Consider the following 13,897-nt stretch of genomic DNA (forward strand, 5'->3'; position numbering starts at 1 on the left):
CAGAAATTTAAAAGCCCTAGGTCTCTGTGATATGGTTATACAATAAAGCTGATGCAGTATCTACAATAAAACACCAAGAACAATTTGCAGGAACATGCTCATGAAAGCACAAGATCCTCAGATCAGAGGAAAAGGTCTCAATTTGTACAGCTACCCAAGCTGTTAACAAGTACTTTAAAGGGGGGTCGGGGAAGAGAGAACCACTTATAACAGAATCTGTTTATTAGGAAGCACCAAAGCAGCAGAGAAAATAATAAATTACAGAAAATGCATGAAAGAAGTCTTTGCTTTTGCTTTTGCTCCTGCTTCCTTTAGGTATTACCATGCTTAAAAGGCAACAGACTTCATTAATTCAGACCGACATATTCCATTTCACTAGTTATATTTAAATAACGATTTTATCACCATTAAAATCACTCACACATACTAATTAAGGACCCAGGCCATGATCTAACAAAGATATATGCTGCACATGGATAAACCCCTGGGAGCAGGCAAAAGTTGCTTTAGAATTTTCACCTCTCCTACCGCTGAAGAGGCAAACCAACTGCCTATTTAAAAACCAGCTTGCCTCTTCAGCAGCAAGAATGGTTCTCCCTCATATACGTGCAGTTTTGCTAGTTCAAAGTTCCACTTTCCACATGCAGATATAATCCCAAGTTGTAGGATAGAAAAGATGTAGGAGACAATTTTACGAAACTATTGCTCCAAGCAACAAAAGCTCCACTTGTCAGCTCAGTGTATTTTACAGCCAAATTTTAAACTTATTTAAAAACAAAAAGAGGGCAAAGAACACACTATGAAGAACTTGATAATATTGCGGCAACAAGCCTCTTCCAAAGCAAACCACCTAAAGACTGGTGCATGTTCTAAAGGTTATTAATGTTGTGATTAAATCTTAAATGTTATGCTCCATGCTAGAGTGCATCAGCAGTTTAAGCAAACAAGCCACTACTAGGCTCTATGAGATCATCATTCAGGTTCTCAGCAATATTCTTATTTATAAGAGCAAAGGCAGAAAACCCCAGTTAAATTCTGCATGCAATGAGGTTATATAACATGGCAAAACCATTTCATGAAGATTAACTTTAAAAAAAGTTCAAGTTCTGAAAAGACCATATAATCTGGAGTTCCTCCCGACCACACACATACAATGACCACTTACGTAACTCTAGTCATATTACTTTGAAAATGCTAAATCATATCCTCTGCAGATTGTTTCCTGATAAGGATTCCTTCCAAATAAATGTAACTTAGCAAGAAGCAAAGGCGCACCATTAATTTCATCCATACATTATAATTTCCTCCACAGCTAGGTGCAAATTTTTTGGACGGGGGGGGGGGATGGGGGGACTTAACAGCCACATTTTCTGAGAGCTATGTAGAATGCCAAATTGCACTACAGAAAAATGAAACAGAACAACGGGAAAAGGTCCCATCAGTCAATTAAAACTCCACCACAAGACAAAGCCCTCTGTTCTCAATGCGCTCACCATTATTCCTTTGCCAAGCAGCTTCTGTATACAGTGACAGGTAGACAAAGCAGGCCTTTTTCCTACCCAAGGGTGATTATCCAATATTCTTCTTTAGAGTAGACCCATTGAAATTAATGAACTTCAGCCTGCTAATTTCAATGGGTCTACTCCAAGTATGGCCAGAGTTCTATATCCTCCTCCTGACTTACCTGCAGAACTACACTTCTAGATTTCGGCTTGCATTGCAAACTGCAGACAAATCTTGGGGGGAACAAGTACTGAAAGGGAAAATCTGTGGAAAGCATTCTGCTTTTCCCTCAGCCCCACAACAGGTGAAGAACTGAAAGGGGTCCTAGATACTGTCACCCCCATCAGCCAGGTCCAATAGAAGTTTCCAAAGTGGAGATCAGCTTCTGTTCAGCAGGGCTTAATAAGAAAATGACACTGCAACTAGGACAGGATTATTTTGTCCTATCAATCAGCACTACAACATCCCACTGGGAAACCATTTTTTCTTTCCCCATCTCGCACATATGCTTCAAATGCATAGGCTCAGAGGTTTTCTCACATCATTTCACCTGTTTCTTTCCCAAGTCCCTGAAACTCCATTAATTTTCATTTCCTTCCATACAGGTGACTATTTTCCTCTTCCTCTTTTTACTTTAGCCTGTGCCATCATTTCTCTCTTCCCAACCTGCTTGTTTTTTGTTTTGATTTTAATGCCAGTGTAAACCACAGGAGTCATCAAGTTCTCCCAACCCCATCATTTCTTGGTGCCATATACTAAGCTCCCTCTGACATTTTTGGACCCCTTCCTGATCTCAGTGCATCACAATTCCTGACTAGATCTGAATTTCATATCTTACAACCGACTTATACATACAAATGTGCACACACCTCATTCTAGGTAGTAACACATCTCCAGATCCTACTGCCCCTTATCCTCGCCGATCTCAATTATTGACTGCAAAGGCCTATGAGATACTCTATAACCCCAGATACATTCTTGGAGAACCACCAGGGGCTCCCTACTGTCACCACTCCAATGAGGGAGGGGGAATCCCATCCCCCTCTCCACTAACACAAGACCTCAGAACTCAGTCTCCCATTGCACAGACAGATCCCCAAAAACAACCCACACCCTAAACATCCCCTTACTTATAAAACCACACAGGTGCTATATAGGGAAACCACCTGGGAAGAGGTGCTTCTTTTTGAGCTCCCAAACTCCAGTGCAAGAAGGTGGAAGGCCTTGAGGTTGCAGGCCAGAGCCACCACCTCCCAACTGAAGGTGGGGCCACAGCCCCCCACCCTTTGGCAGAGATCTCTCCCCACCTCCATCTCCCATTTAAAAAGCCAAACCCTCAAGACACCCTCCTTATCCCAGTATCCTAAATCCCCACCTCTCTTGTAGATTTATAAAATGTGCTGGTGCTGGTGTTGGTAGGGAAACCACCTGGGGGCTCCTTGGCAACCCCCAAACTCCGGCACAAGGGGGCTTGAAATCTCTTCCTAAAGTGTCATCCCAGAGCACCCCCACCTGCAAGTGGGACCCCTCCCCTTATTTATAAAATGCAATGGTGTAGATAGGGAAGCCACCTGGGGGATCGTTAGCAACATCCAAACTCCTGCGCAAGGGAGCTTGAAATCTCCCCTTAAGGTCCCATCCCAGATCCCCCCCACCTACAAGTGGGACCCCTCCCCTTATTTATAAAATGCATAGGTGCAGATAGGGAAACCACCTGGGGGATCTTTAGCAACATCCAAACTCCTGCGCAAGGGGGCTTGAAATCTCCCCTTAAGGTCCCATCTCAGATCCGCCCCACCTACAAGTGGGACCCCTCCCCTTATTTATAAAATGCATAGGTGCTGGTAGAGAAACCACCAGGGGGATCCTCAGCAACATCCAAACTCCTGCGCAAGGGGGCCTGAAGTATCTCCCTAAGGGCTCATCCTAGAGCCCCACCACCTGCAAATGGGGCCCACCACCCCTTTAACCCTTGCGTGTGCGCGCGCGCTTCCCCCCTCCAAGCCCCCTCCCCGAGCCCCCCGCTTCCCCACATGTCCCTTCCCGGCCCCCGTACCTGGCCGCAACGGCTCGGTGATGCTAAGTACCAGGAGGAAGAGGAGGAGGAAGGTGCCGCTGTCTGCCTTGGGCACCATTTATCCTCCGTTCATCCTCCCCCAGCGCAGCAACGTAAACCCCCCCGCGGGAGGGGGGCGGTGAGGGGAAAGGAAAAATAAAAACAACAAAAAAGGCGTCGGAGGCGGCCTCCGCTTCTCCGTCACAGCCCCGGGAGCGAAGCGGGAGGCGGGGAGGGGGAGGAATCCGGAGAGCTCGCCAAGGCGCGGGGGCCGTTCAGCCCGCCTGGCTCGGCTGACTGGCTGTCGCTACACGCACAAGATGGCGGCCGCGTCTCCCCTGCTCCTCCTGAGGCGCCGCCTCCTCTCCCTCCTTCGCCGCCGCGCGCCTCGCAGCCAATAGGGAGGCGGGGGCGGGGCCTCGGAGGCGGAGCGATCTGCATAGGCGCGTGGGGTAATGAGGAGCGCGTAGTTCTCGCTGTGAAGGAGCCTTAGGAGCGGAGCGGGGGGCGGGGGGAGAGGCGAGGAGGCTCCGCCCACACGCATGCGCAATCGAGCGAGCGCGCCTCCCTGAGTTTGCAAAGCATATGGAATGCACCGTTGAGTTCAATGGGGTTAATCCCTTCCAGGTATGCTGGGATGCGGCTGTTTGGACCACTTATAAACGTCATCTCTCCAACTCCTCGAAAGATTCCAACAATGCTATCTGCGAAAAAAATTGCACATCAGTTGGGAAGACAGAAATTGTACTAAAGTAATTTGGTTGGATCACTGCAGATGGTGACAGCAGTCACGAAATTAAGACACCTGCTTCTTGGGAGAAAAACAATGACAAACCTAGACAGCATCTTTAAAAGCAGAGACATCACCTTGCCGACAAAGGTCTGTATAGTTAAAGCTATGGTTTTCCCAGTAGTGATGTATGGAAGTGAGAACTGGACCATAAAGAAGGCTGATCGCCGAAGAATTGATACTTTTGAATTACAGTGCTGGAGGAGACTCTTGAGAGTCCCATGGACTGCAAGAAGATCAAATTTCTCCATTCTTAAGGAAATCAGCCCTGAGTGCTCACTGGAAGGACAGATCCTGAAGCTGAGACTCCAATACTTTGGCCACCTCCTGAGAAGAGAAGACTCCCTGGAAAAGACCCTGATGTTGGGAAAGATGGAGGGCACAAGGAGAAGGGGACGACAGAGGACGAGATGGTTGGACAGTGTTCTTAAAGCTACCAGCATGAGTTTGACCAAACTGCGGGAGGCAGTGGAAGACAGGAGCGCCTGGCATGCTCTGGTCCATGGGGTCACGAAGAGTCGGACATGACTAAACAACTAAACAACAACAACAATTTGGTTGGATTTGTAATAATTTGGAAAATTAATAAAAATAATTGAACTGCAGAGTGTTTGAGGACCGGAACATTGGCAGGGAAACCAAAATGCTCGTTTACAAAGATATTGTACATACCTTACTGTATGCTTGTGAAACATGGACCACTTATAAACGCCAGCTCCAGCTCCTCGAAAGTTTCCATCAACAGTGTCTCCAAAACCTTTTACACATTACTAGTGAAGACAGGCAAACTAATGCCAGTGTAGTGGAAGAAGCAAAGATTACCTGTGACAAAGCAATGATTCTTCAATATCAACTTTGTTGGACTGGTTATGTTGTGTGGATGCCTTATATAATGTTATATTTATTTATTTTAATTGAAAAATAAAGAAGTTTTTAAAGAAGAAAAAAGTGGTAGTTATATGATTATCCTTCTCCTCATTTAATCCCACAACTACCCTGCGAGGTACCGTATTTTTCGCTCTATAACACACACCCCACCATAACACGCACGTAGATTTTAGAGGAGGAAAATCCGTAGGCATGCCACCCGTAGGCATTCCCTCCATAACACGCACAGACATTTCCCCTTACTTTTTAGGAGGAAAAAAGTGAGTGTTATGGTGCAAAAAATACGGTAGGTTAGGCTGAGAGAGTGACCGGCCCAAGGTCACCCAGTGAGCTTCATGGTTGTGCGGGGATTCGAACTCTAGACTCCTAGTTCCTAGTCTTGACAATCTAACCACTGCACCTCACTGACATCAGGCAGGTGCCTTTCACTGCACTCTTCCTAGAGCACCTGCTGTTAAGTTGTGAGTGAACATATCAGACGACACAGCAATTCTTCAAACAGCTCTTGTTTATTCACAGGCCAGAACAGAACTGAACTGAAGGGTTCAGTCAGCCTGCTTATATAGAGGTCCAGTACAACGTTACTGTAACAAATTTCTAAAACTATCCAATCACTGAACGTCACTTTCGATCCCTTATTTGCATAACTATCTACAGTATCCCCCTGCTGGCCCAGGGTGAGAACTTCAGTACATAACACAATCCAATACCTCAAGGACAATAATAATTGTTGTTACCAAACGAGAGTAGCCAAAGCAAACCTGTGTGACCCAACTGCAGAATACAGTGGTACTTTGGGTTAAGAACTTAATTCGTTCTGGAGGTCCGTTCTTAACCTGAAACTGTTCTTAACCTGAAGCACCACTTTAGCTAATGGGGCCTCGTGCTGCCGCCGCGCCGCTGGAGCACGATTTCTGTTCTCATCCTGAAGCAAAGTTCTTAACCTGAGGTACTATTTCTGCGTTAATCTGTAACCTGAAGCATCTGAAACCTGAAGCATCTGTAACCCGAGGTACCACTGTACTTGGCATGACGCTCATTCGTGATTTAGGAAATCAGGAAGTTCTCCGATGCCTTTGTAACTCTCACAGATACGAATTCTCTTTGAAGGCCATGCATTGTCCTTCTCTGTAGAGAACTTTCTTCTTCCTCTTCTTCTTTTCTACAAAGGGGACGGACTTATGCTTTGTTTCCTTCTTACAATCGCCTTTTTACCAAGGCTGCGGAAACCACGTCAGGGGGGAGAAGCCACCTCCTCGACCTCTTAGGGTTCAGTCAGCCTGCTTATATAGAGCTCCACTAGAACGCAGCAGTAACCATTTTCTGTAACTATCCAATCACTGAACGTCACTTTCGATCCCTTATTTGCATATGTGGACCTGAGTGAAAACAGTATCCCCCTGCTGGCCCAGGGTGAGAACTTCAGTACATAACACATGCTTAATACCATTTTTGTGTAGACAAGCCTACTCATATATCTTGAATGTTGACGTGTGCCTTTCTAGTTTATTGTTGATTTCAATCATTTTGAAATACTTTTAACTGGCTGTTTTTGACAGTTTTTACTGATGCAATTTTATTGTTTTATTCTTTTGGTAAATGCTTTGAGGCTTTTTACAATCAAGCAGCATGAAATAAAGAAAGATGGTCTGGTACAGTGATTAGAGCAGGGGTGCGGGACCTTTTCCAGCCTGAGGGCTGCATTCTATTGTAGGCAACCTTTCAGAGGGCCACATAGTTAAGCTATGGAACTCAATCCCACTTGATGTAGCGTCTGCCACCAATTCAGATGACTTTAAAAGAAGGTTAGACAGATTCATGGAGGGAAAGGCTATCAGCGGCTAGAAGCCACAGTGACTATGCTCTGCCTCCATAGCTGGAAGCTGTAATGCTTCTTTGATACCAGTTCCTGGAAACTCTGGGAGAGGAAAGTGCTTTTAATCTGTGTATGAGCGGATGGGTGATAGTTGCAAGAGGCAAAGTACCAGGGGTGAGAGGTTGTGAAATTCTACAAACAGGTGCTCACAACATCCAAGGGTTTCACAGAGCCCCAGGGCCCTTCCAGATGGCATGTTTTATTTGTTGAGCATTCACCCTAATTTGTTGGAAGGGGGGGGGGGTTAGACAATGTTGCGTCAAAGCAAGTGTTACTCCACACTTTGCAGGGCATTTCCCCATTTCCTTATTGCAAAAAGTCTGATCTTTTGGGGAAGTAGGTTTTATCTCCCAGTCAACCATCTTATTGTTATTTCTTACTATGTATTTATATCGTGCCCAGCACAGCAAGTCTACTGCAAAACAAAGCAAAAACAATACAAAACGAATTACAATTTAAACATGCCATCAGAGCCTTTCTAAAATGCAATTGCATTTTCCTGACTCCCCCCCCCCTTAACTCGTAGAAGGATTCCTTGCTCTTCCCACGGGGTGGGGGTGGGGAATTATCCTTTGCTTATTTCCATATGATTGATATAAATTGAGCCAAACTTTGTACAGTTTCCCATGCTTAATGCTGTGAAAACGGCTCCCGGCTCTTAAAATATATGGGTTTTATCCAATGACAGCCCTACTCAGAGTAGACCCACTGCCATTATAGGAAACAGAACAATTAATGAGTATAATGTAGTTGGATAAAATCCTATATACTGTATATATGCCCTGGTGCAGCCTGGCAAGACATAGGAAGCTGTCTCAGAAAGACTCAAAGATCTAGCCTTGTATTGTCTTCACAAACCAGCAGTCTCAAGGATTTCAGCTGCAGCTGCAGCGCCAGATTTAGGGCAGTGCAAAATAACAACAACCTATACAGTGGTACCTCGGGTTAAGAACTTAATTCATTCTGGAGGTCCGTTCTTAACCTGAAACTGTTCTTAACCTGAGGTACCACTTTAGCTAATGGGGCCTCGTGCTGCCGCCGCACGATTTTTGTTCTCATCCTGAGGTAAAGTTCTTAACCTGAGGTACTATTTCTGGGTTAGTGGAGTCTGTAACCTGAAGCGTCTGTAACCCAAGGTACCACTGTATTTACACAGGTACCTACTAGAAGATCCATGAAAAAGCAACTGTACCAAAAGAATTATTGTGAAAATAAGAAATATTTAGGGGAGGGCTGCCAAATTTTGTCCTTCCTCAGGGAACCATATTACCAAATTTATCTCTCCCCCCCCCCCATGCTACCTGTGAAACAAGAGTCAGAGGGGGAGAGAGTAGAGGCTGTGACATTAAGATATGAGAGTGATTGTTATGTACCGAGTTGAATAGGATCCAAAATGCAGCAGTCTGATTGGTCCTAGAACAATAGGATCCAAAATGCAGCAGTCTGATTGGTCCTAGAACAATAGGATTCAGAATGCAGCAGTCTGATTGGTCCTAGAACAATGCAGCAGTATGATTGGTCTGCAGGAGCCACCCAATCCAGCTCCAGGTGGAAGTGAATCCACAACCTGATTGGCCCACAGGAGAATTCCAGAATTAGCAAATCACATGCAGCCCATTGTGTAAATAATGTATATAAAGCAGATACTTTGAGGGGACTTTCATTCCTCCTCACCACTATGAGCTGAATAAAGAGCATGAAATCCACTCTCGACTCTGAGTATATTTCAGTGATGGAGGTGAATTAGTTAAACAAATTACCCAATCAGAACCCAGGGGGGTGGAGTCAGAGGGACTATAAAACCAGCTCTGGGAGGGGTGAAAGCGGAGTTCGTTGGGAGTTGGGTGGTTGGTTGGAGTGGGAGTGAATTGGGATAGAGTCTGTGGGTAGGTTGAGTTAGTGTAGCAAAATAAGCTGAGTCAGGAACAGTTAGGAGCTAGGAAGACAAGTAAATATCTGAGAGGTGGTTTAGTGAGTGAGAGCAGGTAGCAGAAGTTATAGGTCTGGATAGGCACCCCATAATTGTAATTGACTGATGCCATTTATGAAACCACACGCTTGTTAAACTGCAATAAATAAACAGAAGTTTATGTTCCAATTTAACCCTGACTGGATTCAGTATTGTCCCAGGTAGGGCCTGGGTGGTGGCAGCGAGAAATCAAGTGGTGGCACAGGGATCAATAGACGGTGAAACGTCCGGGGACCCTGTGTGATCGCCATTGCCTGCCTTTTGAATCAAACGTCTTAAGTCACAGGTGTCAGGCCCACGCCCCCAGTGCTGCCTGCCAGCACCGAGGCAAAGAACGACAAAGCGGTTGTTTGCGGTTTGCATTTCTCAGAGATATAGCTGAGATACCTGCTCTTCCTGTGGTTTCTGCAGATCTTCCCACAATGTGATGAAGGGGGTTAACACCTGGTTATTGGCAAAAAGCCAATAAAGTACAGGAGACCGGGGGGGGGATGTGTTCGGAGGTGAGAATTTGTTTTACCGGTTTGCTCACATCGCATAGATAGATTGGGACAGCATTGCAATTATCAACACACATCTCCATGTGTTGCCTTTCGGCTAGCTCTCCTATTTTCTGTCTGCAAGTACGTTGCTCTGTCCCAGCTCCTGCCAACCTAGCAGTTCGAAAGCATGCCAATGCAAGTAGATAAATTGGTACCACTGTGGCGGGAAGGTAAACGGCATTTCTGTTGGCCCTGGTATCCGTCACGGTGTTCCTTTGTGCCCGAAGCGGTTTAGTTATGCTGGCCACATGACCCGGGAAGCTGTCTGTGGACAAACGCCGGCTCCCTTGGCCTGAAAGCAAGATGGGCGCCGCAACCCCATAGTCACCTTTGACTGGACTTAACCATCCAGATTTCTTTACCTTTCCCCCTTTTTTCCTTGTGCATCATCTGGGACATGGGTGGTGCTGTGGTCTACACTACTGAGACTCTTGGGCTTGCCGATCGGAAGGTCGGCGGTTCGAATCCCAGTGATGGAGTGAGTTCCCATTGCTTTGTCCCAGCTCCTGCCAACCTAGCAGTTTGAAAGCACACCAGTGCAAGTAGATAAATAGGTACTGCTGTGGTGGGAAGGTAAACTCTGGTTTCCACCACAGTGTTCCATTGCGCCAGAAGTGGTTTAGTCCTGTTGGCTACATGACCCGGAAAGCTGTCTGTGGACAAACGCCAGCTCCCTTGGCCTGAAAAGCAAGATGAGCGTCGCAACCCCATCGTCACCTTTGACTGGACGTAACCATCCAAGGGTCCTTTACCTTTACCTTTACGTAGGCAAATGATTTTGGCATGCCCTACTATCTTCTTTTGGAGTGGCTTTCCTTGAAGTTCCATCGTATGTAATAGAATTTGCACAACATTCTCTTGAAATTGTTTTTTCAGTATCAACCTTGGATCATCCAGAACAACTCCTCGGCATTCTTCCCTAGCACCTTCTCCAAAGTGGTCCTAGGAGCCAATCCTTGGTGGCTGACTCATCTCCTTTCACTTTGCTTGGCTCCAATCAGTACAAAAGGCAAGGAAGCCTCTTCTTAGTGGCTAAAAAGCTTCCCTTTCATGCTGACTGGGCAGCTCTAGGACACTGTTCTTAGGCCTGTGCCGTTTCCCTCTGACTGATGATTCCTGGTTATAAGGAACTGGAGGGGAGCTGGCCTAACAGCAATCTGCTCTTAATGATATGCCCCTCATTGCACAGTGAGACGGAAAGAGGTCGAGGAGATGGCTTCTCCCCCCTGACGTGGTTTCCGCAGCCTTGGTAAAAAGGTGATTGTAAGAAGGAAACAAAGCATAAGTCCGTCCCCTTTGTAGAAAAGAAGAAGAGGAAGAAGAAAGTTCTCTACAGAGAAGGACAATGCATAGCCTTCAAAGAGAATTCGTATCTGTGAGAGTTACAAAGGCATCAGAGAACTTCCTTATTTCCTAAATCACGAATGAGCTTCATGCCAAGTACAGTGGTACCTCGGGTTACAGATGCTTCAGGTTTCAGATGCTTCAGGTTACAGATTAACGCAGAAATAGTACCTCAGGTTAAGAACTTTGCTTCAGGATGAGAACAGAAATCGTGCTCCAGCGGCGCGGCGGCAGCATGAGGCCCCATTAGCTAAAGTGGTGCTTCAGGTTAAGAACAGTTTCAGGTTAAGAACGGACCTCCAGAACGAATTAAGTTCTTAACCAGAGGTACCACTGTATTCTGCAGTTGGGTCACACAGGTTTGCTTTGGCTACTCTCGTTTGGTAACAACAATCATTATTGTCCTTGAGGTATTGGATTGGATCCAAATACTGGTCCTCTTCGGTGTAGAGCCAATCAAGACAGTGATGGCCTCCAAGCTGGGTGACTTTAGAAGAGGGTTCAACAGATTCATGGAGAAGAGGGCTTTCAATAGGTCATTATGGCTATGCTTGTCTCCACAGTTGGAGCTCCTGAATACCAGCTACTAGATCCCACAGGAGGGGAAAGGGCTCTTGTGTTTGAGTCTTGCTTATGGGCTTCCCACAGGCATCTGGTTGGCCACTGTGAGAACAGGATCCTGGATGAGATGGACCACTGGCCTGACCCAACAGGCTCTTACATTCTTCTGAGTCCATTTCCTCTGCATCATCCCTTCAATTATAATTGGAAAAAAGCAGGGATTTCTCACCTACGAGAAATGGAAACAGATACTTGAATTCCCAGCAAAGGTGCAGGGATGAGGGATAAAATCCTGTTGTGTTATTTCATTTCTCACACCCACTCGCTCTGCTTCCCTATCCATAGCAAGACCCCACATATGGGGACAGGAGACACCGAAAAGGGATACAGTGGTACCTTGGGTCTCAAACGCCTTGGTACTCAAATAACTTGAAATCTCAACACTGAAAACCCGGAAACAAGTGTTCCGGTTTGTGAACTTTTTTTGGAAGCCGAACATGCTCCGTTTTGAGTGCCACACTTCCGTTTTGTGTGTTACGCTGAGGTCTGTCTGTTATTGCTAGTTGTGTTTTCGTTTTTGCGGCTTTTTTGTTATTGTGACAGTGTGGAACCCAGTTCAGCTTCTGATTGATTGATTGATTGATTGCATGGCTGCAGTACATTGTTTATTGCTTTCATTTTATGGATCTATGGTCTCATTAGATAGTAAAATTCATCTTAAATTGCTGTTTTAAGGGTTGTTTTCTGGAACAGATGAATCCATTTTGCACTACTTTCTATGTGCCTTGGTTTTGGAATGCTTTGGTATTGGAACGGACTTCCGGAACGGATTAAGTTTGAGAACCAAGGTACCACTGTGCTAAAATGTTGTTTGGTTTGCACTCTAGCCTCAAAAGGATGGAATTGTTCTATATAAAGCCAAGGCTTTACATTAAAATCAATGTTCATAGCACCCATTGCATTAAATAGCAGTTAGTGAGATGAGACACATAGTATTTGGTGGAAATCAAACTGCAGCAGAATGGATACAATGCTGATTGTGACGAATACAGGTCAGCATTGGAATTCTTACATGCTTATTATCCAGAGTTATGGGTAGCTGCTTCTGAGCTTCCGAAAGGCATCCGGTTGGTCACTATGGGAGATAGGATGCTGTCCTAGATGGGTCTTTGGTCTGATCTAGCAGGCACATTCTGCCCCGTGGAATTAGCTGCGATTGTTTGGGGATGTCAATGGGCAACGATAGTGTACAATTTTCATTTGAGCCCCTGAATCACATGTTCATGCTCCTTATGACCTCAGCTGATGACATCAGGTATTCAAAACAGTGCTTGAGAAACCAGGCAGTATCTCCAATCTCCCACCCCAATGATGACCACCACACAGCCGGAAGGAATGCACCACTAAATTACACTCAGATGGGAGGTGGGTGTTCCCACCCTTTGCGTCATGGATGATGCAGCTGTGCTTAAGAAGAAAGGTTATATTTTGGGGCATACTCTGGGCGAGAGTTCCTTTGCCAAAGTGAAATCCGCCTACTCGGAGCGCCTGAAATTCAACGTGGCCGTGAAAATCACAGACCGGAGGAAAGTCCCAAATGAGTTCCTGGAAAAATTCCTCCCCCGGGAGTTGGATATCTTGTCGATGGTGAACCACTGCTCCATCGTCAAAATCTACGAGATCTTTGAGACGTCCGGCAAGGTTTACATCGTGATGGAGCTCTGTGTGCAGGGAGACCTCTTGGAGTTCATCAAGAGCAACCATGGTCTGCCAGAGGAAGTTGCCTGCCGGATGTTCCGCCAGCTGTGCTGCGCCGTCAAATATTGCCACGATTTAGACGTGGTGCACAGGGACCTGAAATGCGACAACGTCCTCCTGGACAAAGAGATGAACGTCAAGCTGTCGGATTTCGGGTTTTCCAAGCGGTGCTTCCGGGACGGGAGCGGGAAAATCATCCCCAGCCAGACTTTCTGTGGCTCTGCAGCTTATGCCGCTCCTGAGGTCATCCAAGGCATCCCTTACCACCCCAAAATTTATGACATGTGGAGCTTGGGCGTCATCCTGTATGTCATGGTCTCTGGGTACATGCCCTATGATGACTCCAACGTCAAGAGGATGCTGCGACTGCAGAAGGAACACAGAGTGCTCTTCCCAGATTCCCTGAGCATGGAATGCAAAGACCTTATTTTCCGCATGCTGCAGCCTGACGTTTCTCACCGACTACGGATTGAAGATGTTTTGAACCACCCCTGGGTGCAAGGGAAGCGCCTGAAGGCCCGCATCTTGTAAGAGTAGCTAGCTGGTAAAGGGGAAACATGAACGATCTTGCTTTTGCAGAGTACAGTAAATGTGAATTCCTTTTCCGTAA

At 46.1% G+C, this 13,897-nt stretch overlaps 2 protein-coding genes across 4 annotated transcripts in view; one reads left to right on the top strand and one right to left on the bottom strand.

Moving 5' to 3' along the window:
- DGCR2 (DiGeorge syndrome critical region gene 2) overlaps positions 1 to 3,908 on the bottom strand; it is a 59,333-nt gene extending 55,425 nt beyond the window's left edge. For all 3 annotated transcript variants that reach the window (XM_080985185.1, XM_080985184.1, XM_080985183.1), the window contains exon 1: positions 3,560 to 3,908. In XM_080985185.1, coding sequence (XP_080841311.1) covers positions 3,560 to 3,638 — 79 coding nt within the window. In that variant the 5' untranslated portion in view covers positions 3,639 to 3,908. The remainder of the gene's footprint in view (positions 1 to 3,559) is intronic.
- Positions 3,909 to 12,857: 8,949 nt separating this feature from the next.
- LOC308465464 (testis-specific serine/threonine-protein kinase 1-like) lies at positions 12,858 to 13,897 on the top strand. Its single transcript, XM_080985411.1, has one exon. The coding sequence runs from the start codon at positions 12,979 to 12,981 to the stop codon at positions 13,816 to 13,818; it is 840 nt and encodes a 279-aa protein (XP_080841537.1). The 5' UTR covers positions 12,858 to 12,978; the 3' UTR covers positions 13,819 to 13,897.

The sequence above is a fragment of the Podarcis pityusensis genome, assembly GCF_964106645.2.
Source record: "Podarcis pityusensis genome assembly, chromosome: 16".
Classification (NCBI taxonomy): Eukaryota; Metazoa; Chordata; class Lepidosauria; order Squamata; family Lacertidae; genus Podarcis; species Podarcis pityusensis.

What these genes read in the sequence shown, in the direction of transcription:
- LOC308465464 (XM_080985411.1), top strand. Translation starts at nt 12,979, where the DNA reads ATGGATGATGCAGCTGTGCTTAAGAAGAAAGGTTATATTTTGGGGCAT.